General features: G+C 52.6%; 1 protein-coding gene across 1 annotated transcript in view; it reads left to right on the top strand.

Moving 5' to 3' along the window:
* Nucleotides 1-27500, top strand: part of LOC143504333 (partitioning defective 3 homolog) — a gene marked incomplete at its 3' end in the record, with an annotated part of 110530 nt that overhangs the window by 31699 nt on the left and 51331 nt on the right. Inside the window, exons 7-10 of the mRNA XM_076995880.1 lie at nt 10696-10793; nt 11331-11414; nt 15285-15410; nt 21977-22458. Coding sequence (XP_076851995.1) covers nt 10696-10793; nt 11331-11414; nt 15285-15410; nt 21977-22458 — 790 coding nt within the window. The remainder of the gene's footprint in view (nt 1-10695; nt 10794-11330; nt 11415-15284; nt 15411-21976; nt 22459-27500) is intronic.

Genomic DNA, 27500 nt, shown 5'->3' with positions numbered 1-27500 from the left:
GTTGGAGTGAAATCTCACAGTGCTCAGGAGTCTAAAACAAGGCGGCCACAGCAGAAGGTGTGAAGTTGCAGTTATTTACAGATCACATTACACCAAGTGTACACCAAGCTACGTGACAACGAGCAGTGTCTGTGTGTTGACATGGGTGTGTGTGTGTGTGTGTGTGGGTGTGTGTTGACATGGGTGTGGTTCCCGCTGTGTGGGTGTGTGTTGACATGGGTGTGGTTCCCGCTGTGTGGGTATGTGTTGACGTGGGTGTGGTTCCCACTGTGTGGGTGTGTGTTGACGTGGGTGTGGTTCCGGCTGTGTGGGTGTGTGCTGACGTGGGTGTGGTTCTGGCTGTGTGGGTGTGTGTTGACGTGGGTGTGTGTGTGTGTGTGTGTGTGTGGGGGGGGGGGGTGGGGGGTCAAATGCTAGACTTTTCCTGTTGCTTCTGTACATGGATTAGAGAGTTTGTCCTCCTTTGTTGACAGAACAGTGGAGTTGACCATGCCTGAAGAGCAGTCCTCAGGTTTGCAACAGACTCCATCCTCCTCCCCCCCCCTCTCTCTCTCTCTCTCCCCTCCCTCCCTCTCTCTCTCTTTTCTCTTTCCGTGGTTGAGTGATACACACCTGCAAGCAATTAAGTAGTCAGTATCCATGGGTCGGAGAAAGGATGTGCAATGCTGGCCACACATGGCATCCGAAAACACAGACTAGCGCACGTTCAGAAAGCTAACGAGTTCTTATTCCTCCACACCTATTAGGCTAAATGCTTAAACATCGTTTATTTGCCTGACAGCCTCCCAGTGAGGTGGAAAACAGACTCCAGAGACTCACAGTATACACTTCCCAAACTCACTGAATAATTCATTTTTGCTGAATATTTATTTGATGTTTCTTCCACCACCTTCTTCTTTGTTTTGTTATCCGCCAGTGTGTGGGTCTCTGTTCTCGCGCACGCATCTCCGCTCAGGCCCGAGTTCAGCGGCTGGCTCTGTGGGGCTTATGGGATTCTCGCTCTGTGTTTATTGGGACCATTACTGTATGCTGCTATTCACGCTGCTCTAGGAATGTGAGGAGCAGGAGGGTTGGGGGGGTTAGGAGGAGACCACCGTCCCCTCTCCAAGTGAGAAGCCCATTCATGGAGGGAGGCCTATTACGTTTGCATGAGTGGTGAAGTAAAGCCAGGGCACTGGATCGGCGGCGCTGGGAACGGCTGGTGTCGCTCTCACAGGCAGAGAAGCAGTTCTGTAAAGGAAGGGCAGGAAAAGGGGCCGTTTTCGTGGGAATCGGAATCCCCCACAAATCCCTGACTGCAGGTGGCGGTGCCACGTGGTGGGCCAGTGTGTCCTTTGAAGTGCAGTCCGGCAACGCTGGCCTCATGCAGTCTGGATCCCCTGTCTGTTTATTCACACTGACCTGTCTGCCTGCAGTCCCACTGACCTGTCTGTATGTAGTCTTCTGGCCTTGCATATATAGGAAAATGCATGACTTAAATGCATACATATTATATACTTACAGTCTCGATTCTGAAGTAGGTCTGTACTACTGGCTAGGGTTGTTAGATTAGTACTGAATATGACTTAATTTAGTAATACTGAGTAGGTCTGTTGTGGTGACCAGGGTTGTTATTAAGTAGTAAGGTGGTGCTGTGTGATAAATGATACCACATTGAGAGCTTGGAGCCCGGGCCATGTCCAGAACCGGCACTAGGCCGGAAGGGGAATGATCCGTGTTTATTCCCCGAAGCTAAAGTGCTTGTAGCGACAGGCCGTTCCTCTCCCTGCCTTCCTGTTATTGTTCCCGTGCTCGCTGGCGTCTCTCTAGCTGCTGTAGGTCTCCGCTGTGGGTCAACGTGCTTCTTGAGTGTGAACGGCGGCTCTGTGTTGTATTGTGTGGTGGGGAAACAAAGTGAACCCGTCCTGGCTGTCCTCCAGGCGGCATAGGAATGTCCCAAGTATACGCTGACCCGTGTGATTGACGCCGGTCCCACATCGTGTCGACGACCGCCGCGGGCCGTCCAACTGTGGCCGCGGTGCAGCGTGGGAAGGGTCCCGTTCTGTGTCCCGCAGGTGCCCGGACGACAGACGGCTCCTGCCAGGCAGGTTTTGTCTGAGGAGGTTCACAGAGGGGACAGCATGTGTGTGGCTTCCCTGCATATTGAAAGGAGCTAAAATGTCCTTTTTAACAGTTCAGTATGGTGTACTAATGTGTCTAGAAGATGTTTTGGGGGTTTAGACATATGAAGCCACTCACAGAGTCTTTGATGTGGATTTTAAACTTAAGTATAGTTATTTGAGGAAATTGGAAACATTCCGTGGAGTTATTACTTATGTTTCGTAAGAATAATTTGAAAATTGGTTTCAGCATCCTGTAGGAATTCTAAGGTCCAGTACTCAGTATGCACGCACGCATGCATGGACACACACGTATGCACATGCACATACACACACACACACACACATACACACACACACAAACACCTCATGTCTGCGTAAATAAGAATGAAAAAGATGTAAGGATCTTTTGGCACTTCTTGCCCGACTACACTCACACCATGTGCACACCTAACCTACCTCTAACAGCTAAACGTCTACCTCTAACAGCTAAACGTCTACCTCAAACAGCTAAACATCTGCCCATAACAGCTAAACGTCTGCCTATAACAGCTAAACGTCTACCTCTAACAGCTAAACGTCTGCCTATAACAGCTAAACGTCTACCTCTAACAGCTAAACGTCTACTTCTAACAGCTAAACGTCTGCCTATAACAGCTAAACGTCTGCCTCTAACAGCTAAACGTCTGCCTCTAACAGCTAAACGTCTGCCTCTAACAGCTAAACGTCTGCCTATAACAGCTAAACGTCTGCCTATAACAGCTAAACGTCTACCTCTAACAGCTAAACTTCTGCCTATAACAGCTAAACGTCTACCTCTACCAGCTAAACGTCTGCCTCTAACACCTAAACGTCTGCCTCTAACAGCTAAACGTCTACCTCTAAAACATACATTTCTGCATCTAAAGCATAAATGTCTGCCTCTAACAGCTAAATGGCAGCCTCTTCAAAGCTCAGAGCTGTGTTCCAGATCAGGCCACTGGCAGCTGTGACGAGTTAAGAAAATTAACCCATAAGGTATGTTGGTCATGGGCCTCTCACAAATGTCTGAACATGGACCTCTCTCACTAACATCTGGACATCTCTCACAAACGTCTGGAAGTGGACCTCTCTCACTAATGTCTGAACGTGGACCTCTCTCACTAATGTCTGAACGTGGACCTCTCTCACTAACGTCTGAACGTGGACATCTCTCACAAACGTCTGAACGTGGACCACTCTCACTAACGTCTGAACATGCACCACTCTAATGTCTAGAAGTGGACCTCTCTCTCACTAACGTCTGGACGTGGACCTCTCTCACTAACGTCTGAACGTGGATCTCTCTCACTATTGTGGACCTCATGGACATGGAGATTACAGCCTCTCCCTTCTATTGCAGTAGTCAACCAAACATAAAGGTCATTCGTTGTTCCAGTAGTAAAGTGAAAACATTCAAAACAAGATATAATTAAATAAGTATGTGTGGCAAAGTACCATGTAAGTCATGCAATATCCTGACGTTTAATTTTGGAGATGGAAGTTTAGCCCATTGGTTTTTTCTTCTGTTTTGTGCCTTTCTGCTTTTGTGGGTTTGTGTCCAAGTGTAATCACACACAAGCTCAGTGACCTTCATAGCTTAAAGGTAGATTAATCGCTCCATTCAGAAGGACAGAGAGATTATCCTCCTCCTTAATCACCTCTAAATGATGATTAATTGCAGAAAAGCAACCATAAGCTCATTTAATGCTCAGCTGAAGATATGTTACAGCTCCACTTTCTTTTCATCTTTCTCACTGTGTAAAAAAAAAAGTGGGGGGGGGCTGTATGGTGTTGTGGAAGGGTGGATGTCTGGTAGTTGTATTTTACTTAATGTTTGCTTTTATCAGAGGATATGAGCAACTAGTAAGTGATCAGTGAAGCGTTAAATGAGTGTAGGTGGCCACAAACGAGGCCTCCCTCCCCCTCCCCCGACGCTGTCCCGCCTTCTCTCTCAGCCTTCCTCCCTTTGTATGATTTGTGAAAATACGCAGAGCTCCTTCCAAGCGGAAGAATGTGTTTTAGAGACGATCAAACAAGCCAAACCAAACGCCTGAGACTTCCCAGCATGTGAAGTGAAGCTACAGCCTCTCCCGTATCACCCCAACTGCCCCCCTCCCCACACACACACACACACACACACACCGCTGTCGGGGAATCATGTCAGAGTGGCCTTGAACAAAAGCAAATTGTGGTAACTTGATTTTCAATAATTCATACCCTCTCAAAGCTCTGTGTAGTATGAGAGAGCGTTCCTGTCTGTGGTTATTGATGAGAGCCCGGGAGTTTTAGGCACGGCCAGCTTTAGGTTTTTGTTATTGACTAAGTGATTGATTTAAACCCTCATAATTAGCTGGCCTAATTTAATTAAAGTGCAATTTAACGATACAGCAGCCCCACCAAAGCGTGCTCTGGCATTGATAGATAAGCTTGCACTCGTATGAAATCTCACTTGACAGATGATGTATTCGCCACAGATGCATTTCATTGACTGAGGCCGAAGGGAGGGGGGGGCGGGGCAGAACCAGGCCTGAAGTCCTGCTTAGCAATGCTGCTCCACACCCCTACGTCCCTTCTCCAACCACTCCATCTGGACAAATGTGACCAGCTCACATATCTGATTTCATTTACCTAATAGCATTAAAAACCTGTTTGGCTTTAATTTGCTTAAAGTAATTCACGTCACGGGCTAACTTTTATACACCATTAGCAGTGTCTTAAAAAGTGAAATGCAGACAGATTTAAGGGGTGTCGTGTCTGGGCTCATTAGAGCCAAGCGAGTATGAGTGTGTGGAGGTGCAGTCAGAAGCTTCAGAAGGGGAGAGGGGCGTGTGGCCTTCAGGAACCTGTGTGAAAAGGTCTAGCTGTTCAGTGACCCTGAAGACAGGATTCTTGCTGTAGCCCACCTTTAGATTTCACTCTCACATGTTTTACTCATTAACATTGTTAAGTGAACACAAAAATGGTGACCTTACACTGGGGCAGCCCGGTTCCTTGTGTAGTTTGAGCGTGTTGAGTACTGAGTCAGTCTTGTTGCTTGGTACATAATGAACATGTGAGCAGATATATGAGAACAAGCCCATGCTGTTTGGAAGCACACGTATGTGTATGTATGTGTGGAGAAACACACGTGTGCAGAAACACACACGCACAAACACACACATGTGCAGAAACACACACACACACACACACACACACACTTAGAGCTTGCCAGAATAGGAGTGTTCTCCTTCATCTGCGGCCGGGAAGCCGTCTTCTGGTCTCGCTCCCAGGCAGCTGTTGAGTCATAGTGGCCCGTGAGACGTAGCCGTTGATCCAGCCCTATGAGCGCGGTGTGCAGGGTGAGGGGTGATGGGGTGAGGCGTACTTTTGTGTGTCAGAGGGCAGGTTCACTGGGGAAAGAAAAAGAGAGAACTTGGTTACACCCGAGCGCCTGCTTTTATGGATCCTGTCAAATTAAATTAGAACATTGAGATTTTCACAGTATCTTTAGGAGCAGTTCATACGCTGATCCTGCATTAACCCGATGTGTGCTTATCATCCAGCCCTTCTGTGATGTGAGACAAGCTATCGCATGATAAGGAATAAGCTGACGAGACATTCCGTCAGCGGCCAGAGCCACAGAGCTGTGATAGAGAGTGATCTGAGACGTTGTGCAGGACAAGCAGACATTTTGCCTGTTATCATCCTGTGACGGTGGAAATGATACGTGTCTCACCCAGGTTAAAAGGGTGTCTTCCTTCATGCCTTTCCCCGTCCAGGACAAACCAAACCGCAGTCAAACAGTATCCATGCATCTTGATTGGATTAGTCGGGTCATCTCAGTGTCCACTAATGACTTTAGTCTGAGTTCAGGCCCTTTTAACATGCGTTTGTCCAACATAAATGCAAATAAGTGTCGTAGAAATGCTGACCAGTGTGATACATTGACTGCCGTAATAGGGCCATCAAAATAGAGGACTTCAAATGCGAGTGTATGGGAGTAAAGGGTTAAGATGAGGCTACCAGTCAAGTCCAATCGAATCAGCCTTTCCCCCGTAAAGCTTTAATTGGGATAATGGAGTTTGGCCTCTGTGGGACAGCTATATTATAATGGCTCTTTGTTGAGAACAGAAGACCCCAACTCCATTGGGGCTGGACATGGCTTACAGCATGGAGCCTTGACGTCTCCCTCCCTTTAGATCTTCAGCTGGACGCTTCGGGAAGCTGTTTAGCAAGATCTAAATATTCTCTTACGGCCGAGCCCCGATGTCTGGCATGTGCACTACGAAGCAGGCCCAGTGTTTCTGCCCCGTAACGAGGAACTGATGTAGAAGACCTCCTGGCTCAGAAGACACACAGTGCTGCTGTTCCGCACCTTTGATCTGGAGATGCTGGAGCCAAAGTCCCTAACTAACCGTATCATGCCATGATCCGCTATCGATTTCGAATAAGGGTTTTTGTTTTGATCTGAAATGCTGGTAAATAAACAAAAGCAAACACTGTTTCGTATTTATACTATAATATGTCATCCATTTACGCTGACCATGATATCATATCTGTTCGGGGGGGGGTGGGTGGTGCATATGTGCGTATGGCTTTATTTATTGTGCTGCTGAGGTCATCAAGGTCAGCTGTGTGATTGTGACCACAAGCGTTCGCTCTTTGACACACTGCCTTCCGTCCTTTCTGAGAATGATCTTCAGACAAACCCATCTGGACTGGGCCATGTCCCAGCAGCTAACATGATGACAGAGCACCGCTGGACAGATATAACAAGACAGCGGGTGTGTAGATATGCAGCACCAGGGGGCAGATATGACCTAACAACAGGGAGATATACAGCACCAGGGGGCAGATATGACCTAACAACAGGGAGATATACAGCACCAGGGGGCAGATATGACCTAACAACAGGGAGATATACAGCACCAGGGGGCAGATATAACCTAACAACAGGGAGATATACAGCACCAGGGGGCAGATATAACCTAACAACAGGGAGATATACAGCACCAGGGGGCAGATATAACCTAACAACAGGGAGATATACAGCACCAGGGGGCAGGTATAACCCAACAGGCCTGACCGTAACCTCTGGGCCTGTTTAGAAGGACCCACATCTACTGTCAGTGCTTGACATGCATATCTGGAAAGACCAATTTTGCAAAAATGTAAAGCAGACATACAAGATCATCATCAAATTCAAAAATCACTATGTGAATAAAATTCGCTTTTGTGTGTACAGTAATGTGTGCACATTTTACATGAATAATGTTATTACGATATGATCCATGTTTATATGTAATGATCCACAACTGTCATACTGACAAAACTCGAAAAATAGGAAAAAATATGTTCCTATTACAAAAACTTTGCACTGCAAAAATGTTTTTAATTCAATTCAAATTTTCCAAAAAAATTTTTTGTTTTGGATTTTTTTTTCCTTATTACAAACGTAAATATTTTGTCAGCCTTTTGCTGCTGTGCGGTTGCTCCCTCTGCTCTACACGGAGGAGTGAATTGATTCATTTGGTTATTTCAGGGCTTTGTGGGTGGCTGAGGTAATTACCACTTCATATTTTTAGTGCCAAACGTGACTAAGCTCTTTGTAAATATTTCAGCAGTCATTGTGTGAGACGTTTGCACCAGGTCCCTCTCCTTCCTTCTGTTATTCTATGGCCAATGTGCTGACTTTATGTTGAATGCAAAAACAGGTTCTGGAGTCAGTTTGGATGGGGAGTTCCAGAGGTCTGTGTTAGTCTAATGATCTTAAGATACTGGCCAAGTGCTGACTGCAGTTAGATCCCTGTAGATAAAGAGCAGTCATTCTGGCCGGCCTTACCGTTGCTGAACGTGGTGTTAACGTATTGTGTTGTTGTTCGGTGCTGCTGTTCAGGGAGTAAATGTTACCTCTTGACTTACGTGACCCCGCCCCTACCTCTTGACTTACGTGACCCCTGCCCCTGCACACTTGCTCCTCCCCCCACAGCTTTAGTGCCTGCCTTCCTCTGCTGTTAGCGCGGGGTGTCTCTGGTGTGCTCTGGGTGTTGTGAAGGTCAGGAAGTGCTTCGATCCTCACACCTACCTTGTGTTGCCTCTAACTGGAGAAGGACAGGTGTAGGGTGGTGGGGGGGGGCGTCTTCTCTTACTATGGCCCTGGAGACGGGTCACTGGTTCTGTGTCCGTCCGCCCGTCCGTGTCCTTCTGTTTGCTCGCCTGCTGCTCTCCTGCTGGGCTCAGTAATCGAACACACTGCCTGTCTGGTCAGCATCCTCATAACGTCTGACTTTGTGACACTACAGGGCTTAGTGGCTCCTGGACCTAGCACAGATCTGAGAGACTCACACACACATACACACACACACAACACAGAATGTGTCAGCAAATGTGCCCCACTGACACCCTTGCGCTGGCGGTGAAGGACTCTGCGAGTGAAGGTGGAGTGTGGAGTGAAGCTGTCCTCGTGGGGACGGTGCTGGGAATGACCTCTCCTCTCACGGGGTGGGGACAGGCAGGACCCAGCAGGGCTCGGGGGAGATGATGAACGGCCCTTTCACCCGTGCTAGCGTGGCTCTTTGGCTAAGTGCCTCTGCTTTGGCAGGTGGACAGATCTGGACAATAGAATGGCTGCCAGCCATTATGTCTCTCTCTGACTTTCTCTCTCTATTTCTCTTTCTTTCTCTTTCACATACACACTCCCATCTTCTGGCTGACTTAGTACCTTTGGTGACAGAGGCAGAGAGCCAGTTCATTGCGTGTGAGGGACTTTGTGACAGGAGCCATGCGTGCCCCTGTCTGACTACCGGGGCTAACCTTCAAAAGCCCTGATGGAAGCCCCATCACAAGGGCTCTTTGATACACCAATCCCCCCCTAACCACCCCCACCTCCCGCACCTCCTTTAATCCACTCCTTGGCTCTTCTCTAATACCGACACTGACCATTTTACAGCCAAATAGAGACACTTCACTAAGGGTCCATTCATGTCACATAATGTTTTTACTTCACACAATGAAGCTGAATATCTTCTTTTTCTCTCTCCCTATCTGTCCGTCTCTCTTTCTCTCCCCTGATGCCTTAAGCAGCCTCTGTTATTGGAGTTAATGACTTGTCTGTGTCAGCGGTGATGAATGGAAGGTAGTTTGGCTCCTCTCCTGCTGTCCTCACCGCTACCGCCATCACCACTGCTGGCCAATCGCAGCGTGCTGGCCGCAAACCCCGCCCCCCGTGGGGGGAGCTCTGCCTAGCCCCCTCCCCACGCCCCCACCCACACACATGACCTTTGCTTCTCCTCATTGTGTCTGTTTTCTTAATATATATTTACAGCCTCATGTCTGTCTGTCTCCATAGAATATAGAAACCCCCTCTGGGTCATTTGTGTCGGGTCAGCTTTACGCTTATACATACGCCCGTAATTTAAATCAGCGGTTCACTTGTGTTGAATGAGGTGATTGATTTGTTCCATGTTTGGTGTCTGAATTGAAATTAACCAACAGGTTTGCATAAGCAGTTGTTGTAGGAACAAATCTTGTTGTTTATGCAGTTTTTCATATAAATTAATGTTTGGGTGACATGTAATTAAAGCCCTGCCAGTAGGGGGCGGTGTGGAGACAGAGGTGATGGACTCACTTTCACAGGCAGTGCTTCTGGATGCCCCCTGTCTTTTCTCAGTTTGTCTGATGAAATTTTCATGACCTCTTTTTTTTTTAACCTCTTCAACAAAAGAACCACAGAGCGCCAGAGACCCGGACTAAGACAACGCACGCCAGACAGCCTCTCCAGGCAGTAGCGCGCAATTGGTGGAGGGTAATTGTCTGAAAAGGCTGAATGCATTTCCATATAAAGATGGCGGAACGCTTATTTAGCTGTGCTTGACATTTCAGCGAGAGGCGAAGGTTAAGGGTGAGGCCGACGGAATATTAATATCCGCGGCTAACAAACCGGCGCGCGTGCTCGATCTGCATCTCGAAAGTCACTTGGCCTCGGAAATGATCCTCTGTCAAGGGCTCGAACGAGGGAGAATTCGGCCGCTGAAACGCAGATGTTTCTCCATTAAAGGCGCCTTTGATTGCGGCCGCCATTAAGTCCCTCTCTGTCGCGAGTACCAGAGTAAAATCTGGTGTGATTGTAAGTTGTTTGATAGGGGGGTAGGCGGGCAGGATTTGACATGAACTTGAGCCGTGACGTTTTGGTCTGCACGTCTGCCTGTGCTGCCGCGAACAACATGGGCTCGGAGGTGGAGGGAGAGGGAGATGGAGTGGGAGATGGGTGGATGTGATGGAGAATGGAAGGTAGGGATGTTCTTGGGTGAGTCACCCTCGCCTTATCTGATTAGCTGCAGGCAGAGGCCCTGCTGACCCCGGGCTTATTGATTGGGTATGAGGAATCGATCACAGGCATCTTTTCACAGGCACACTGCTGTATCACCGCACCGTCAGGACCAGCCCAATACTCTGGCTGATTTAAAAAACCAAGCCATCCCTCTCCTCTGCTACTGAATTACATTACAGTGGGAAGGAGAGACAGACGCAGAACTTCGGTCTGTGATTCAGCCAGAAGTCCACTCATCCGCTCTGTGTTTTATGTTCTTCTCTGCAGGAGGAAGAGGGGGAGGTGAGGAGGAGAGAGGACGGCAGGCCGGGACGGATAGAGCCAGTGGGCCGGGCCGACTCCAGCGGGGACTCCATCTCCATCGAGTGAGCTGCCGCCCCAGCCCAGCACACAGCCTGACTATGCGCCCAGCCTGCTCTGATCTGTCCTGCGGTCCCTCTGGGACCTTCCGTCCCCTGCTGCCCGCAGAGGGGACAGGCCCGTAAAAGTGGTTTTGATTGGCTGGAGCGCCACAGCAACACTGTATATCGCCTTCAGCCTGTCTGCGTGGCGTTTTCTGGAACTGGGCCCGGGTTGCCTGTGCCTGCTTCCGGCATCTCACACACACGCCCCCACCTCTCTCCCCGCAGGCCTCAATCTGATCTAATCACTTAATTGAGGTGTCTATTTGGGTCCTCCATCGACCCATGTGTCTTAATGGTGGTGGGATTATAGATGGCCCCCCTGCAGAAGGAGATCCCTGCTGGTGGCCTCCTGCCTCCCACCCACTGGAAGAGCCCGCTAGGATCTAGCGTTCACCACCGTTTCCCGTGGTCAGTCTGCCTCTGTGTGGCTGTGTTTGTGATTTATTTCTCCCTCTCCTCCCCCAACCCCCCCACACCTCCCCCGCTGTGCTCCTGCAGGGACATGCTGGAGCCGGTTGAGGTGTCCAACGGCGGCGGGCCCCTCGGGATCCACGTGGTGCCATTCAGCTCCAGAGACCGCAGGTAAATGTCCTCAGCGCTAGCGATTAGCCTGTTAGCATGGGCGGAGCCTCCACCTCCACCTCCTCCTCCTCCACGCCTGTCTCTCATCGCTCCTCGTTTGGCCTTAGGAGTGCAAGCTCGTTAGCCCCTCCACTCCATTGTGTGCTTGACCTTCCCTCTGCTCCTTCTCTTTCTCCTCCCTTCTTCCTCTCCTTCACCTCGGACTGTCTCTCCTCCCCCCCCTCTCTTCTAGCTTCCCTCGATGGACTTTGTTCCTCAGGTTGTCTCTTCGTGGCGTGTCTTATCACACGCCTGCTTTCCTCCCACAGTACCACGGAGCTCTTTCCCCTCCCCCTGGAGGTCTTTGCTGAAATACACTGCTGACGTACAGGTGCTATCTCTCCGTGGCTCCCTCCCAGGGCGGATAATAAACACAGGCCGGCCCCGGGCGGAGCCGGCTAGGCAGCTTTGGGGGCTGGGCCCCTATGAACAGGGGCCCCAACACAGGAGGCACGGCCCTGAATGTCCTCCAGCGTTACGGGCGGGTGGAAGGTGGGACCGCACTGCGGCCAGGCCAATCAAGCTAAAGCGCTCTACCCAATCAGGATAAAAGCTCATCTCCGACACTAACAGTGGCCCACTCTGGAGTTGGCTCGGCCCAAGGTTGGGCAAGCGGAGGACATTCTCTAATGAATGAAGGGCGTGTGTCTCGGCATCAGGTGGACAGGATAAGGTCCATAAAAGGATTAGCCCAATGTGTTGTAGAAGTCATAAATATTTATTGCCCTTTTCTGATGCAGACAGAAACTGACATGCACAAAAAAAAAAAAAAACAAGAACAAAAAAATAACAAAAACAACAAATGTGTTGATGGGGCAGAAATGTAATATTTCATAAGCAATATTTCATCTTTTCATTTAGTTTTAATAATATGGGTCATGCCAGAGGCTCCCGCCAGTCGGTACTCCTGTGGGGATTTAAACGTAACCACAAGTTCAGTAACGCAGCAGGCGCCACTCCCCAGTGCCCACATGTGCTCGCTCCTTGGCCCAAAGTTCTCAGCAGTGTTCCAGACGATCTTTCGCGCCTCCCACTCCCGTGAAGGGCGGGAGCGTCCGTGAGGAGCAGCGGTGATGGCTGTGCAGCACTGGGTGTGTGTGTCCTGCTCCTAATGGCTTCATCAGCGTGCGGGTGCTCATTAGTGCGGAGACACAGGGCAGCAGGGCCACAGGGCCACAGGGCCACAGGGCAGCAGGGCCACAGGGCCACAGGGCAGCAGGGCCACAGGGCCACAGGGCCACAGGGCCGCAGGGCCACAGGGCAGCAGGGCCACAGGGCCGCAGGGCCACAGGGCAGCAGGGCCACAGGGCCACAGGGCCACAGGGCAGCAGGGCCACAGGGCCGCAGGGCAGCAGGGCCACAGGGCAGCAGGGCCACAGGGCAGCAGGGCCACAGGGCCACAGGGCAGCAGGGCCACAGGGCCACAGGGCAGCAGGGCCACAGGGCCACAGGGCGCCAGCCTAGTCCTAAGACGGTGGCCGTCGTGATTCTGCAACTTGAATTATGCATCCACTGTTGAATCACATGCACATGAATTTGGACGCACGTGTGCACACACACTCACACATTTATGCACACATGCACACATTCTCACGCTCACACACACACACACACACACACACACACACACACACACACACACACACACACACACACGCACACACACACACACGTTCACACACACTCAAAGACTTGTGAATGCATTATTCCAATAATGAGATCTCGTCCCGTGACCAGTATGAACTGTAAACAAGCCGGCGGTGTAATTCTGGTGCATAAATGGATTTTGATTGCATTATTATTCAATTAAAGTCAGTGGAGGAGAACAGGTGGTCTCCTTCTCGCTAAGCATTCTGGGCCATCCCTCAAGCGCCAGGCGGTTCTGCGGCTGTTCAGCGGATGATGAAGAGGCTGCTCCTCCAGCGAGTCCCGCCGCTGTGTCTCGTAGCGCCTGGGGCTCTGTCCCGCAGTCGGGACGCCCCCGCACCCGCACATCATCCCGCCCTCGGGTTTCATCGCCGGTGCTGGAACAAAGCAGGAAGAAGCCAAATGGGATTCAGACGGTGCGAGGGCGGAGGAGCTCATCAGAGCTGATCCCAGACCTGCTCAGTCACAGTCAATGAAGCATTAATGGCTTGTGAATAATGAAGGAGACCGGTTCTTGATCAGTGCGGGGAGCCGGGGGCATGGCCTCCTGGTCAGACAGAAGGTCTAGGTTATGAAGATAAAGCACACAGACGCTACCTCTCTCAGCACGACGTTTCCCCGATGCTCCAGCGTTTGACTCACCGGCCGCGGACAAACCCAAGCGTCTGCAGCAGGAGAACGGGTCTGACCTGTGGTGTGTTGCACTGCATGCTGGGATGAGGGGAGGGCTTATACGGTGGGAGAGTATCACGTTTTTAACACTATTATTTAGTGACAAGCTTCACATGCGGTTTCACGCTTTCCGGGCTGATCCGAGTTTCTCACTTTGAAGTCTAGGGCAGAATTCCCGCTTGTCGTTCCTGTTTACCAACACGTCGTTCATTTTGGGCTGCGGAAATTCCCCAGCCCAGCGGGCGAAACGCGCCTGCACACTTTAACCGCACGCTTCTAATCAAACCTCTGGGTAATGTGTCGGGGCGCAGTTCCAACAGAAGAGCATCTCCTTGGTGAATGTTTCCAACGTTATGTTTTTCTGTCTACTAATAACGGGACAATTTTGGGGAAAAAATGGTGAAGATGAGTCTTTACCCAAGTAATGGTTAAAGAAAAGTGTCTCTCTCACTTCCTCTCACACACTCTCTCCCTCCCTCCCTTTCTCTCTCTCTCTCTCTCTGTCTCTCATTCCCTCTTTCTCTCTCTCTCTCTCTTTCTCCCTCTTTCTCCCTCTCTCTCTCTCTCTCTCTCTCTCTCTCTCTCTCTCTCTCTCTCTCTCTCTCTCTCTCTCTCTCTCTTCCCCTCTAGCTATTGTGAGCATATATGGTGTCCAGGTCTTAACAGCCGCTTTGAAAGTCAGGCTGAGTTTTGCTCTTCGTAAGGTCATCAGATCTTTCACTTGCACACACGCATCCACACACACACTCCCACATCCACACACACACACACACACACACACACACACACACTACACACACACGCGCGCGCACTACAAACATGCCTCAGAAGAGCGTGTGATTTATTTATTTGCTCTGTTTGAAGGGAAAGGTTGAGTGCGGTGAGTGAATGCTGATGCGACAGGCGTGTTTCTGTCCTGTCTTCTCCAACCTGCCTCCTTCTGCGTGCGTTTTAAGCCTGTCAAATGTGACGGCACGATTCCGCCGTCTGGAGATGATTGAATCTCAGGGGTTTGTGGATTATGCGTGACGGTGCCCTTCACAACACACGTCCGCCAGTGTGACACCGCAGCACTTCTGAGAACAGCCCCAAAAAGTTCTAGATGTCAAACCTCAGCTCAAGTTTCTAAAGTCAGTTTTGATGTGTAAAGGCTGTGCTGTCAGTTGCTTAGTAACATTTGCAACTCTGGCCGCAGTGTAAGCCTTAGTCACGGAGGAATATCACCTCCACAGCTCATTTGCCCCCTTACTAGTAAAACGTCCAGTTCCCTGCTAGCAATTAGCTTGCTTAGCGATTTTCAGCACAGTGCAGTCCAGCGTGTTGAACTCAAGCAGACCATTGCTTAAGTGTGCTTACTGTCCCTTTTGGTTTCAGTTCTGTGTGTTGTAGCGTGTCTGGGATCGTGTGTGTATGTGTGTGCGTGTGTGTGTGCTGGGCGAGACTCTCCTGGCCCACTCTCACCCAGATGGGGGCGGAGGCAGACGTGTGTGACGTGTGCTGTGACTCTTGCAGGACGCTGGGTCTGCTGGTGAAGCGTCTGGAGCAGGGGGGCAAGTCGCACCGCGAGGCTCTCTTCCAGGAGAACGACTGCATCGTCCGCATTAATAACGATGACCTGCGCAACCTCCGATTCGAACAGTAAGCCTCCTCTCCAGCGGGAGTCAGGGGAGCATTCTCCCCAACCTCCCTCCCTCCCTCCCCTCTGCTTGTCTTTCAGCTCTGGGGCTGTTCTCTGAACCTCCCTCCCTCCCTCCCCTCTGCTTGTCTTTCAGCTCTGGGGCTGTTCTCTGAACCTCCCTCCCTCCCTCCCCTCTGCTTGTCTTTCAGCTCCCTCCTTTCTTTCAGGTCCACATATCTGAACAGTCCAGCAATCAGAGATGTTGTCCTAGCCATCGCATGTGCTCTCTCTCTCTCTCTCTCTCTCTCTCTCTCACACACACACACACACACACACACACACACACACACACACACACACACACACACACACACACACACACACACACACCCTTTCCCTCTCCCTGTCACACACACACACACACACACACACACACACACACACACACACACACACACCCTTTCCCTGTCACACACACACACACACACACACACACACACACACACACACACACACACACACACACACACACACACACACCCTTTCCCTCTCCCTGTCACACACACACACACACACACACACACACACACACACCCTTTCCCTCTCCCTGTCACACACACACACACTCACTCACTCACACACACACACACACACACACACACACACACACACACACACACACACACACACACACACACACACACACACACACACACACACTTTCCCTCTCCCTGTCTCACACACACTCTAGGTCTCACTGTCTCTATTCACATTCACAGCTGTTTAGAGGGAGTGTGGGGGTAATGCTGTCACTGAGACGTGAGGTGCTCTGCTGTGTGTGGAGTTCAGTCTGCCTTGTTAGGTCTCTGTAATGGCAGTCGAGTGGAGCACTGACACACACACACACACACACACACACACACACACACACACACACACACACAGCAGGGCCTGTATCTGCCTCCTAATATCGACTTATGGGTGAACTTCATTTCCCAAAATGCACTGCACTTCTTTCAATTAACTGTTTCTCTCTCTCTCTCTCTCTCTCTCTCTCTCTCTCCATCAAGCACATATGCACATTAATAAATGATGTTTCCATACTAACGTGCATATTATTTATTAATGATAATGTTACAGTGTCCCCATTGTTGTCATTTTAAATCATGTTCACACGCGCCCGTTCTTGACATGTATGTCAGGAATGGGGTCCTGCTCTTTCTGTGCTACAAGGTTTAAAAACAAGTTTTAACGTCCAGGTTATCAGAGTGTCCAATGCTGTGAGGAGACGAACGCGGGCTGATTTATGTATGCTCACTCTGCATTTTGCTTATGTATGTATTGTGTCTTCATTTGAGGTTGAAGTTTTTATATGCAGCAGTGCTGATATGTACAGGAAGAGATGCCTGTGTCCAAAACTCTTCATCCTTCTTGGGCGTCTGTGTCAGAAACGTATGACGATTATGTAACAAACTGAGTTACTAGTGGAGTTGTGGGACACAAAAGTGCTGAGTCAGGTAGGACTGGCACTGCTGTGGGCTGGGACATGCGAGGCGTCCTCTGGGTCCTATTATACCTCTTATTCCCTCCTGGTGCCGTCACTGGTCTGGCACTGCGATGGCATGGTGGCACAGTCCTGAAAGACGTCTACAGTGGCCCCAGAGAGAAGATGAATTAGGGAGAGAGGGTGTGTCTGGGTGAGGGAGAGAGGGTGTGTCTGGGTGAGGGAGAGAGGGTGTGTCTGGGTGAGGGAGAGAGGGTGTTTCTGGGTGAGGGAGAATGAGGGAGAGAGGGTGTGTGTAGGTGAGACAGAGTGAGGGAGAGAGGATGTGTGTGGGTGAGAGAGAGTGAGGGAGAGAGGGTGTGTGTAGGTGAGGGAGAGTGAGGGAGAGAGGGTGTGTGTGGGTGAGAGAGAGTGAGGGAGAGAGGGTGTGTCTGGGTGAGAGAGAGTGAGGGAGAGAGGGTGTGTCTGGGTGAGGGAGAGTGAGGGAGAGAGGGTGTGTCTGGGTGAGGGAGAGTGAGGGAAAGAGGGTGTGTGTGGGTGAGGGAGAGTGAGGGAGAGAGGGTGTGTCTGCGTGAGAGAGAGAGAGGGAGAGAGGGTGTGTCTGGGTGAGAGAGAGTGAGAGAGAGAGGGTGTGTCTGGGTGAGAGAGAGTGAGGGAGAGAGGGTGTGTCTGCGTGAGAGAGAGAGAGGGAGAGAGGGTGTGTCTGGGTGAGGGAGAGTGAGGGAGAGAGGGTGTGTCTGGGTGAGGGAGAGTGAGGGAAAGAGGGTGTGTGTGGGTGAGGGAGAGTGAGGGAGAGAGGGTGTGTGTGGGTGAGGGAGAGTGAGGGAGAGAGGGTGTGTGTGGGTGAGAGAGAGTGAGGGAGAGAGGGTGTGTCTGGGTGAGGGAGAGAGGGTGTGGGTGAGGGAGAGTGAGGGAGAGAGGGTGTGTGTGGGTGAGGGAGAGTGAGGGAGAGAGGGCGTGTGTGGGTGAGGGAGAGTGAGGGAGAGAGGGTGTGTGTAGGTGAGGGAGAGTGAGGGAGAGAGGGTGTGTGTGGGTGAGAGAGAGTGAGGGAGAGAGGGTGTGTGTGGGTGAGAGACAGTGAGGGAGAGAGGGTGTGTGTAGGTGAGGGAGAGTGAGGGAGAGAGGGTGTGTGTAGGTGAGGGAGAGTGAGGGAGAGAGGGTGTGTGTGGGTGAGGGAGAGAGGGTGTGGGTGAGGGAGAGTGAGGGAGAGTGAGGGAGAGAGGGTGTGTGTAGGTGAGAGAGAGTGAGGGAGAGAGGGTGTGTCTGCGTGAGAGAGAGAGAGGGAGAGAGGGTGTGTCTGGGTGAGGGAGAGTGAGGGAGAGAGGGTGTGTGTGGGTGAGGGAGAGAGGGTGTGGGTGAGGGAGAGTGAGGGAGAGTGAGGGAGAGAGGGTGTGTGTAGGTGAGAGAGAGTGAGGGAGAGAGGGTGTGTCTGCGTGAGAGAGAGTGAGGGAGAGAGGGTGTGTGTGGGTGAGGGAGAGTGAGGGAGAGAGGGTGTGTGGGTGAGGGAGAATGAGGGAGAGAGGGTGTGTGTGGGTGAGGGAGAGTGAGGGAGAGAGGGTGTGTGTAGGTGAGGGAGAGTGAGGGAGAGAGGGTGTGTGTGGGTGAGGGAGAGAGGGTGTGTCTGGGTGAGGGAGAGTGAGGGAGAGAGGGTGTGTGGGTGAGGGAGAGTGAGGGAGAGAGGGTGTGTGTGGGTGAGGGAGAGTGAGGGAGAGAGGGTGTGTGTGGGTGAGAGAGAGTGAGGGAGAGAGGGTGTGTGTAGGTGAGGGAGAGTGAGGGAGAGAGGGTGTGTGTGGGTGAGAGAGAGTGAGGGAGAGAGGGTGTGTGTAGGTGAGGGAGAGTGAGGGAGAGAGGGTGTGTCTGGGTGAGGGAGAGAGGGTGTGGGTGAGAGAGAGTGAGGGAGAGAGGGTGTGTGTGGGTGAGGGAGAGTGAGGGAGAGAGGGTGTTTCTGGGTGAGGGAGAGTGAGGGAGAGAGGGTGTGTGTGGGTGAGGGAGAGTGAGGGTGAGAGGGTGTTTCTGGGTGAGGGAGAGTGAGGGAGAGAGGGTGTGTGTGGGTGAGGGAGAATGAGGGAGAGAGGGTGTGTGTGGGTGAGAGAGAGTGAGGGAGAAAGGGTGTGTGTGGGTGAGGGAGAGTGAGGGTGAGAGGGTGTTTCTGGGTGAGGGAGAGTGAGGGAGAGAGGGTGTGTGTGGGTGAGGGAGAGTGAGGGAGAGAGGGTGTGTGTGGGTGAGGGAGAGTGAGGGAGAAAGGGTGTGTGTGGGTGAGGGAGAGTGAGGGTGAGAGGGTGTTTCTGGGTGAGGGAGAGTGAGGGAGAGAGGGTGTGTGTGGGTGAGGGAGAATGAGGGAGAGAGGGTGTGTGTGGGTGAGGGAGAATGAGGGAGAGAGGGTGTGTGTGGGTGAGGGAGAGTGGGTGTTTCTGAGTGAGGGAGAGTGAGGGAGAGTGAGGGTGAGAGGGTGTTTCTGGGTGAGGGAGAGAGGGTGTGTGTGGGTGAGGGAGAGTGAGGGTGAGAGGGAGTGTCTGGGTGAGGGTGAGAGGGTGTGTTATAGGGGACCTAATGTGGGCAGTAGTGTAGTGTAATACTAATTGATACACAGTGTGATGCACAGTTAATTTCCCTGGTGACCCAACAGATGACTGTGGTTTTAAATGAGGAGTGTTTTTTTTTTTTACTCACTGAAGATCTAATCATGTGCTCACATTTTAATTACTCCAATATTTCACTTTCAGGTTTTCAAAAAAAGAGTTTTATGCTCTCCGGATAAATGTGAATCTTTCATCTTCCTCATCATTCACTCTGTCCATTTCCCAGACTGGATCTGTCAGTAATGCTAGAGTAGTAGCACAGACTACAGCCGCACAGGCTACAGCCGCACAGGCTAACTGTGCTGTAGTTTCAGGCCGTCAGAAAGGCCATAGGCTCCAGCAGAGGCACTGATGATATCCAAGAGATCACAGATGACTCTGTTTCAGTCTCTCTCTCTCTCTCTCTCTCTCTTTCTCTCCATCCCTCCCTCCCAGTCAGCTCCTGCTCTCACTGACTGGGAGGCATGTGGAGATGTAATTCAGAGAGATCTTCTACTCTTATTGAATTGTTTTGCATGGATAAATATTTAGTGCTGCTTAATCTAACTCACTGTAATGATACAATGATGGAGTCGTTTATTATTCAGTCAGAAGCAGGGAGCTGCGTGATTAGCTGCGTTCCACCGCTCTGCTCGTTAACACACACACACACACACACACACACACACACACACACACACACACACACACTGCTGTTTACTTGATTTTGGAGGGGTGAATTAGCATAAGAATGAAGAGGGGTCCCTCAGTGAGGCTGTGTGAACCACTAGATGTGGAGACTGATCTAAATGAACAGCTTATTACAGTGGCAGAAGCCGCTTAGAGCCCATCGGGCATATAGAGTTTTACAACTCCCCTCACCCCACCACCACCTCCCACCACCTCCCACCACCACCACCACCTCCCACCACCACCACCCACCACCACCACCTCCCACCACCACCACCTCCCACCACCACCACCCACCACCACCTCTCACCACCACCACCTCCCACCACCCACCACCTCCCACCACCTCCCACCACCTCCCACCACCACCTCTCACCACCACCACCTCCCACCACCACCACCTCTCACCACCTCCCACCACCACCACCTCCCACCACCACCTCTCACCACCACCACCTCCCACCACCACCTCCCCCCACCACCACCACCCACCACCACCTCCCACCACCACCACCTCTCACCACCACCACCTCCCACCACCACCTCCCACCACCACCTCCCCCCACCACCACCACCCACCACCACCTCTCACCACCACCACCTCCCACCACCACCACCTCCCACCACCACCACCTCTCACCACCACCACCACCTCTCACCACCACCTCTTACCACCACCACCTCCCACCACCACCACCTCCCACCACCACCACCCACCACCACCACCCACCACCACCTCCCACCACCACCACCTCCCACCACCACCACCTCTCACCACCACCACCTCTCACCACCACCACCCACCACCACCCACCACCACCTCTCACCACCACCACCTCCCACCACCACCACCTCACACCACCACCACCTCCCACCACCACCACCCTCCCACCACCACCACCTCTCACCACCACCACCTCCCACCACCACCTCTCACCACCACCACCTCTCACCACCACCACCACCCACCACCACCACCTCTCACCACCACCTCTTACCACCACCACCTCCCACCACCACCACCTCCCACCACCTCTCACCACCACCACCTCTCACCACCACCACCTCCCACCACCACCACCTCTCACCACCACCACCTCTCACCACCACCACCACCCACCACCTCCCACCACCACCACCACCCACCACCTCTCACCACCACCACCTCTCACCACCACCACCTCCCACCACCACCACCCACCACCACCACCCACCACCACCTCCCACCACCACCACCTCCCACCACCACCACCCACCACCACCACCCACCACCACCACCCACCACCACCACCTCTCACCACCACCACCGTGTGCGTGTCACTTTCGTTGTTGCGGGGCGTCCTCTCCTGCAGTCTCTGGTTCAGCGCTCGGTGCTGTTTGCAGGTGCTGTTAGAGGACTGGGTCCTGTACGATGCTCTGCAATGTGTCTACACACGTCGGGGGCTCTGAGCCATGTCCCTATCTCCCTCCCCAGGGCTTTTATGATTATGTTAATGGCAGATAATGTAATCTGTGAATTAGCCTTGTTTCCAGATGCAGAAGTGCAATTAGCCAGCGATTAGCCGTACTGACCCGCTGACCTTTCTGGGGGCCCGCCCCTTAACTGTCCGTCTGCTCTGGACAAGTGTCTTCCGTACCAGAGAAATACAGTATGCCATAAATGTCAGCCACCTAATTTAATTACTCTTGAGTGTATGTGTGTGTGTGTGTGTGTGTGTGTGTGTGTGTGTGTGTGTGTGTGTGTGTGTGCGCATGTGTGCATGTGTTTTTTCGTGCCTGTCACTGTTTATTTGATTGTATCAATTTCATCTCTCTCTCTCTCTCTCTCCTGCAGAGCACAGAACCTGTTCAAACAGGCCATGCGTTCTCCACTCATTCTGTTCCACGTGGTACCAGCAGCGAAGAAAGTCCAGTATGAACAGTTCTCACAGGCCGAGCGACGTCTGCAGTCTGCTCACGGCCGTCTCCTCGCTCCTCCTCCTGCTCCTTCTCCCGCTCCTATTCCCGGTCCTGGTCCCGCTCCCTCCCCACCTTCTGGGCCCAGCCGGCTCACCCCCGACCCAAAACCAGAGGACAGGAACAGCCTGGTGGTCGGAGGCCTCGACTACTCCCCTCAAAGAATGTCCAAGACCATCCCTCACCAGAACCTCAACCACCGGCCTCTGCCTCCTCGCCCGGACCAGGGCGATGCTTACGGCACATTGCCGACCTCCATCAGCCCGCCCGGCCAGCGCCCTCAAGGCCCCGCCCCTGTCTCCGCCTCCACGGGCCTCAGCAAAAAGGTCGGCCGCAAATTCACCGTGCAGCTGAGGAAAGGTAGGAACTCGGAGCGGGGCTTAAGCGTTTGATCTGACACGGCCGCCGTTGTCTGTTTGGTTTTTTGGGGCTGCTGTTCTCTCTCTCTGTGCTCTGGGCGGGCAGTGCACTAACTGGCTCTGTGCTACTAACACAGTTAACACTTGAAGGCACCGTGATTGCCGTGGTGAGAGAGAGGAGCTGTCACTTTCTGTCTGCCTGACCTGCCACACCAAATCCCTTTGGTTCTGCATGACAGCACTGTATTACACACACACACACACACACACACACACACACACACACACACACACACACACACACACAGGGAACAATGTATTTCAGCGCAGCAAGAAATGTCTCTGGCCTTCACTTATGACAGGTCTCAAACAGAAACATGCAAACCGTCACACTGAGACATGAAGCTTGTGTGTACCTTCCCTGCCTGTCCCCACCCCCCCCCCCCCCCCCCCCCCATGTGCTAATCACACTCTCCAGCGTGTTTATATGAGAGAGGAGAGGCCGGTCGTCTTTGGCACTGGGCTGGATTCACTCCCCTTTATTAGGTTTGCGCAGTATGAGGAGAGGGCAGCAGTGACACAATTAAAGCCCTGACAACAGCCCGTACCCCCCGGCGTCCTGTCCCGCCGCGGCAGGTTTTCACAGGGAACGGGCACATCGCTGGCTTTAATTGAAAAGACGTGCAGGTGGCCAGGGGGGGCGTTAGGCTGAGGGGGGCCACCCACGTCTCTGTGCACTGCCCCCTACGCTTAAGGGGAAAACTGGGGTGCCTGCATGTCTGTGTGTGTGTGCCTATGTGTCTGCATATCCCTGTGTGTCTGCATGTGCGTGCGTGAGTGTGTGTGTGTCTGTATGTCTGTGTGTGTGTTTGATGTATGGTTGGAGGGGTCGTCCCCTGTTTGCTCATGTTGTCTTGTTACTCATGGCGTCCTGTCTCGTCCCCGGTCTGCTCGTCGTGGCGTCCTGTCTCGTCCCCGGTCTGCTCGTCGTGGCGTCCTGTCTCGTCCCCGGTCTGCTCATGATCCTCTCACTTGACTTGCTGAGTGAGCTGTGCTTCAGTGCATCACATCGTAGACCACATAGCATCTCCCTTTCCCAGATTCAGAGTAGAGAGAGAGAGAGAGAGAGAGAGAGAGAGAGAGAGAGAGAGAGCGCTAAGGAGAGTGAGGAGGAGTTGAAGTGAGAGATGTGAGAGTGAGTGAGGGAAAGAGGGAGCAGGACTTCCTGACTTGTGTGGGCTGCAGACTTGCCTAATTCAAGCTATTAGCTGTGAGTGGCATAGTGGGAGAATGTGTATCTGAGTGTGTGCGCATGGGTGTCAATCTCCATACCCCATCTCCATACCCCACCTCCATACCCCACCTTCATACCCCACCTCCATACCCCACCTTCATACCCCACCTCCATACCCCACCTCCATACCCCACCTTCATACCACATCTCCATACCAGTCCCCACCTCCAGACCCCACCTCTATACCCCATCTCTATACCCCACCTCTATACCCCACCTCTATACCACACCTCCAGACCCCACCTCTATACCCCACCTCCAGACCACACCTCCAGACCCCACCTCTATACCCCACCTCCAGACCACACCTCCAGACCCCACCTCTATACCACACCTCCAGACCCCACCTCTATACCCCACCTCCAGACCACACCTCCAGACCACACCTCTATACCCCACCTCCAGACCCCACCTCCAGACCCCACCTCTATACCACACCTCCAGACCCCACCTCTATACCCCACCTCCAGACCACACCTCCAGACCCCACCTCTATACCCCACCTCTATACCACACCTCCAGACCCCACCTCTATACCCCACCTCCAGACCACACCTCCAGACCCCACCTCTATACCCCACCTCCAGACCACACCTCCAGACCCCACCTCTATACCACACCTCCAGACCCCACCTCTATACCACACCTCCAGACCCCACCTCTATACCACACCTCCAGACCCACCTCTATACCACACCTCCAGACCACACCTCTATACCCCACCTCCAGTCCCCACCTCTATACCCCACCTCTATACCACACCTCCAGACCCCACCTCTATACCCCACCTCCAGACCACACCTCCAGACCCCACCTCTATACCCCACCTCCAGACCACACCTCCATACCCCACCTCCATACCCCACCTCCATACCCCACCTTCATACCCCACCTCCATACCCCACCTTCATACCCCACCTCCATACCCCACCTTCATACCACATCTCCATACCAGTCCCCACCTCCAGACCCCACCTCTATACCCCACCTCTATACCCCACCTCTATACCCCACCTCCAGTCCCCACCTCTATACCACACCTCCAGACCCCACCTCTATACCCCACCTCCAGACCACACCTCCAGACCCCACCTCTATACCCCACCTCCAGACCACACCTCCAGACCCCACCTCTATACCACACCTCCAGACCCCACCTCTATACCACACCTCCAGACCCCACCTCTATACCACACCTCCAGACCCCACCTCTATACCCCACCTCCAGACCACACCTCTATACCCCACCTCCAGACCCCACCTCTATACCCCACCTCTATACCACACCTCCAGACCCCACCTCTATATCACACCTCCAGACCCCACCTCTATACCCCACCTCCAGACCACACCTCTATACCACACCTCCAGACCCCACCTCTATACCACACCTCCAGAACACACCTCTATACCACACCTCCAGTCCCCACCTCCAGACCCCACCTCTATACCCCACCTCCAGACCACACCTCCAGACCCCACCTCTATACCACACCTCCAGACCCCACCTCTATACCACACCTCCAGACCCACCTCTATACCCCACCTCCAGACCCCACCTCTATACCCCACCTCCAGACCACACCTCCAGACCCCACCTCTATACCACACCTCCAGACCCCACCTCTATACCACACCTCCAGACCCACCTCTATACCCCACCTCCAGACCACACCTCCAGACCCCACCTCTATACCACACCTCCAGACCCCACCTCTATACCACACCTCCAGACCCACCTCTATACCACACCTCCAGACCACACCTCTATACCCCACCTCTATACCACACCTCCAGACCCCACCTCTATACCCCACCTCCAGACCACACCTCCAGACCCCACCTCTATACCCCACCTCCAGACCACACCTCCAGACCCCACCTCTATACCACACCTCCAGTCCCCACCTCTATACCACACCTCCAGACCCCACCTCTATACCACACCTCCAGACCCCACCTCTATACCCCACCTCCAGACCCATCCAGCAGCTCCACAGCCTGCCAGCTCCAGCCTCTCCCTGCCAGCCCGACCCTTTATTTACAGTCTTAGCTGTAACTCCAGAACTTTCAGGGTTCTGGTAGAATTACTGCAGGTCAATTTTTTTTCCTGTCAAGACTTTTGGTGTTTGTTTTGAATTCTAGTTTTATGGCCTATGTTGTTTGGCTTGTTCCGATTCCTCAGATAGGCTGTGTTTGTTTTTCCTCTGTTAGTTTGTGGAGGGCCAGTTTGAGGCTTTTCCACACGGTGCCATGATTAATCTTTAATTATTTTTACATCTCAAAATAGTATTTTTAATGGCCAGAGCCCAGATCCTCTCTCTCCTCCCCTAGCTCTAATCTCTCCTCCCCTTTTCTTTCAGTGTAGAACGTTTTATTACTTGACCACATGTAGTTATTGAATCTCTCTTTCTCTCTCTCTCTCTCTCTCTCTCTCTCATGTTCTTTCTCCTTTCTCTGCTTCTTCTGTCTCTATTAGTCCATGTGTTCTAATCAAATAATGGATGACCACTGCATTCTCCAATTTTCACCTCCGTTTTAAGGTGGCTTTTCTGCCTTATGGCAACTAGTTAATTAAGTTTTTGGAACTGGGACTTTTGAGCTAATTCAAAAAAGGGAAAACATTTTTTCATTATTTTCCACTCGCATTACCGAGGAAAAAGCGAACAGAAGACATCAGTGATTAATTAGCAAGCAGCTGTTAGGGATGCATCTCTCTAATTACCTGATTGAACACCATTAGTGGTGGACGCTCCTAATGTCGAGGAGTTGGACGGGGAGGATGTCAGGCCGGTCATAATAACCCTGTGTGGGAGTAGGAGATGCATGTTGCCTTTACGGCAGACGTCCGGCCGCGGTGAGACGGCGGTGGGCCAGGAGGGGCCACGTTTTCCCCGGGGTCGGGCTCCAAGGACATCGATTTCTGAGGGGCCAAAGTGAGGCAGGAGGCAGAGTTAATGGGAGTAAGTGCGGCCTGAACGGAGACGCACGCTCGCCCGGGTGTCTATCGCTCTCCACGTCTGCTCCGCCCCCTGCCCGGCTGCTGTGAGTGATGGCGGCTGTCCGTGCCAATAGGGTCGGCGGTGACGTGGCCCCCCTGACCCGGTTGCTCCTCCATCTCTGCACTCCTCCTCTGCCTTCACCATGCCGCTCCGTTCAGATTCATCCGCTGCTCCCAAAAAGGTCGTTCTGTGTGCGGCGAGCAAATGGCTTCAGAGGGACAGCGGGGTTTGGGAGGTGGGGCAGTGGGTGGAGCTGGCTTCTCCTCCGCCCCATAATAAGTGCACTGCTGGCTGGTCACGAGCCACTGCGCAGACTGGCCCGATGGCGGGCGCGTCTGGAAGGGCTTCTCACCGCCGCCCGCGTGGCTAAATGCGGCATCCCACCACGGGGCGGTTCTGCCCTTCGCACAGACGGACCTCGAACGTTTAATTAAAGCTTGCGGTGCGCCTCGTACGCTTCCAACGTCGCATGTTTTGATTTATACGTGGACTCACGGTCAGTTGCGCGTTAATGGAGCACACCCCTGACTTTTTTACGCCTTCGCCCAGCTCGGCAGGGCCTGAAAATAGCCAGTGCCAATGGTCTGTGATGCCTTATTAGATACAGCAGGTTTTCGGGCTTTAGCTGGGCTGTAATTTTTGCGTGGCCTGGACATAATGCCTTTGACAGCAGTGGTTTCACATTCAGGGGCGATGGCGTGCGTCCCCATGTGCACGCACTGGTTTCCTCGCCCATGAATACGTATG

Source organism: Brachyhypopomus gauderio, unplaced genomic scaffold, assembly GCF_052324685.1.
Source record: "Brachyhypopomus gauderio isolate BG-103 unplaced genomic scaffold, BGAUD_0.2 sc262, whole genome shotgun sequence".
NCBI classification, from domain to species: Eukaryota; Metazoa; Chordata; class Actinopteri; order Gymnotiformes; family Hypopomidae; genus Brachyhypopomus; species Brachyhypopomus gauderio.
This window is presented reverse-complemented; position numbering and strand designations above follow the sequence as displayed.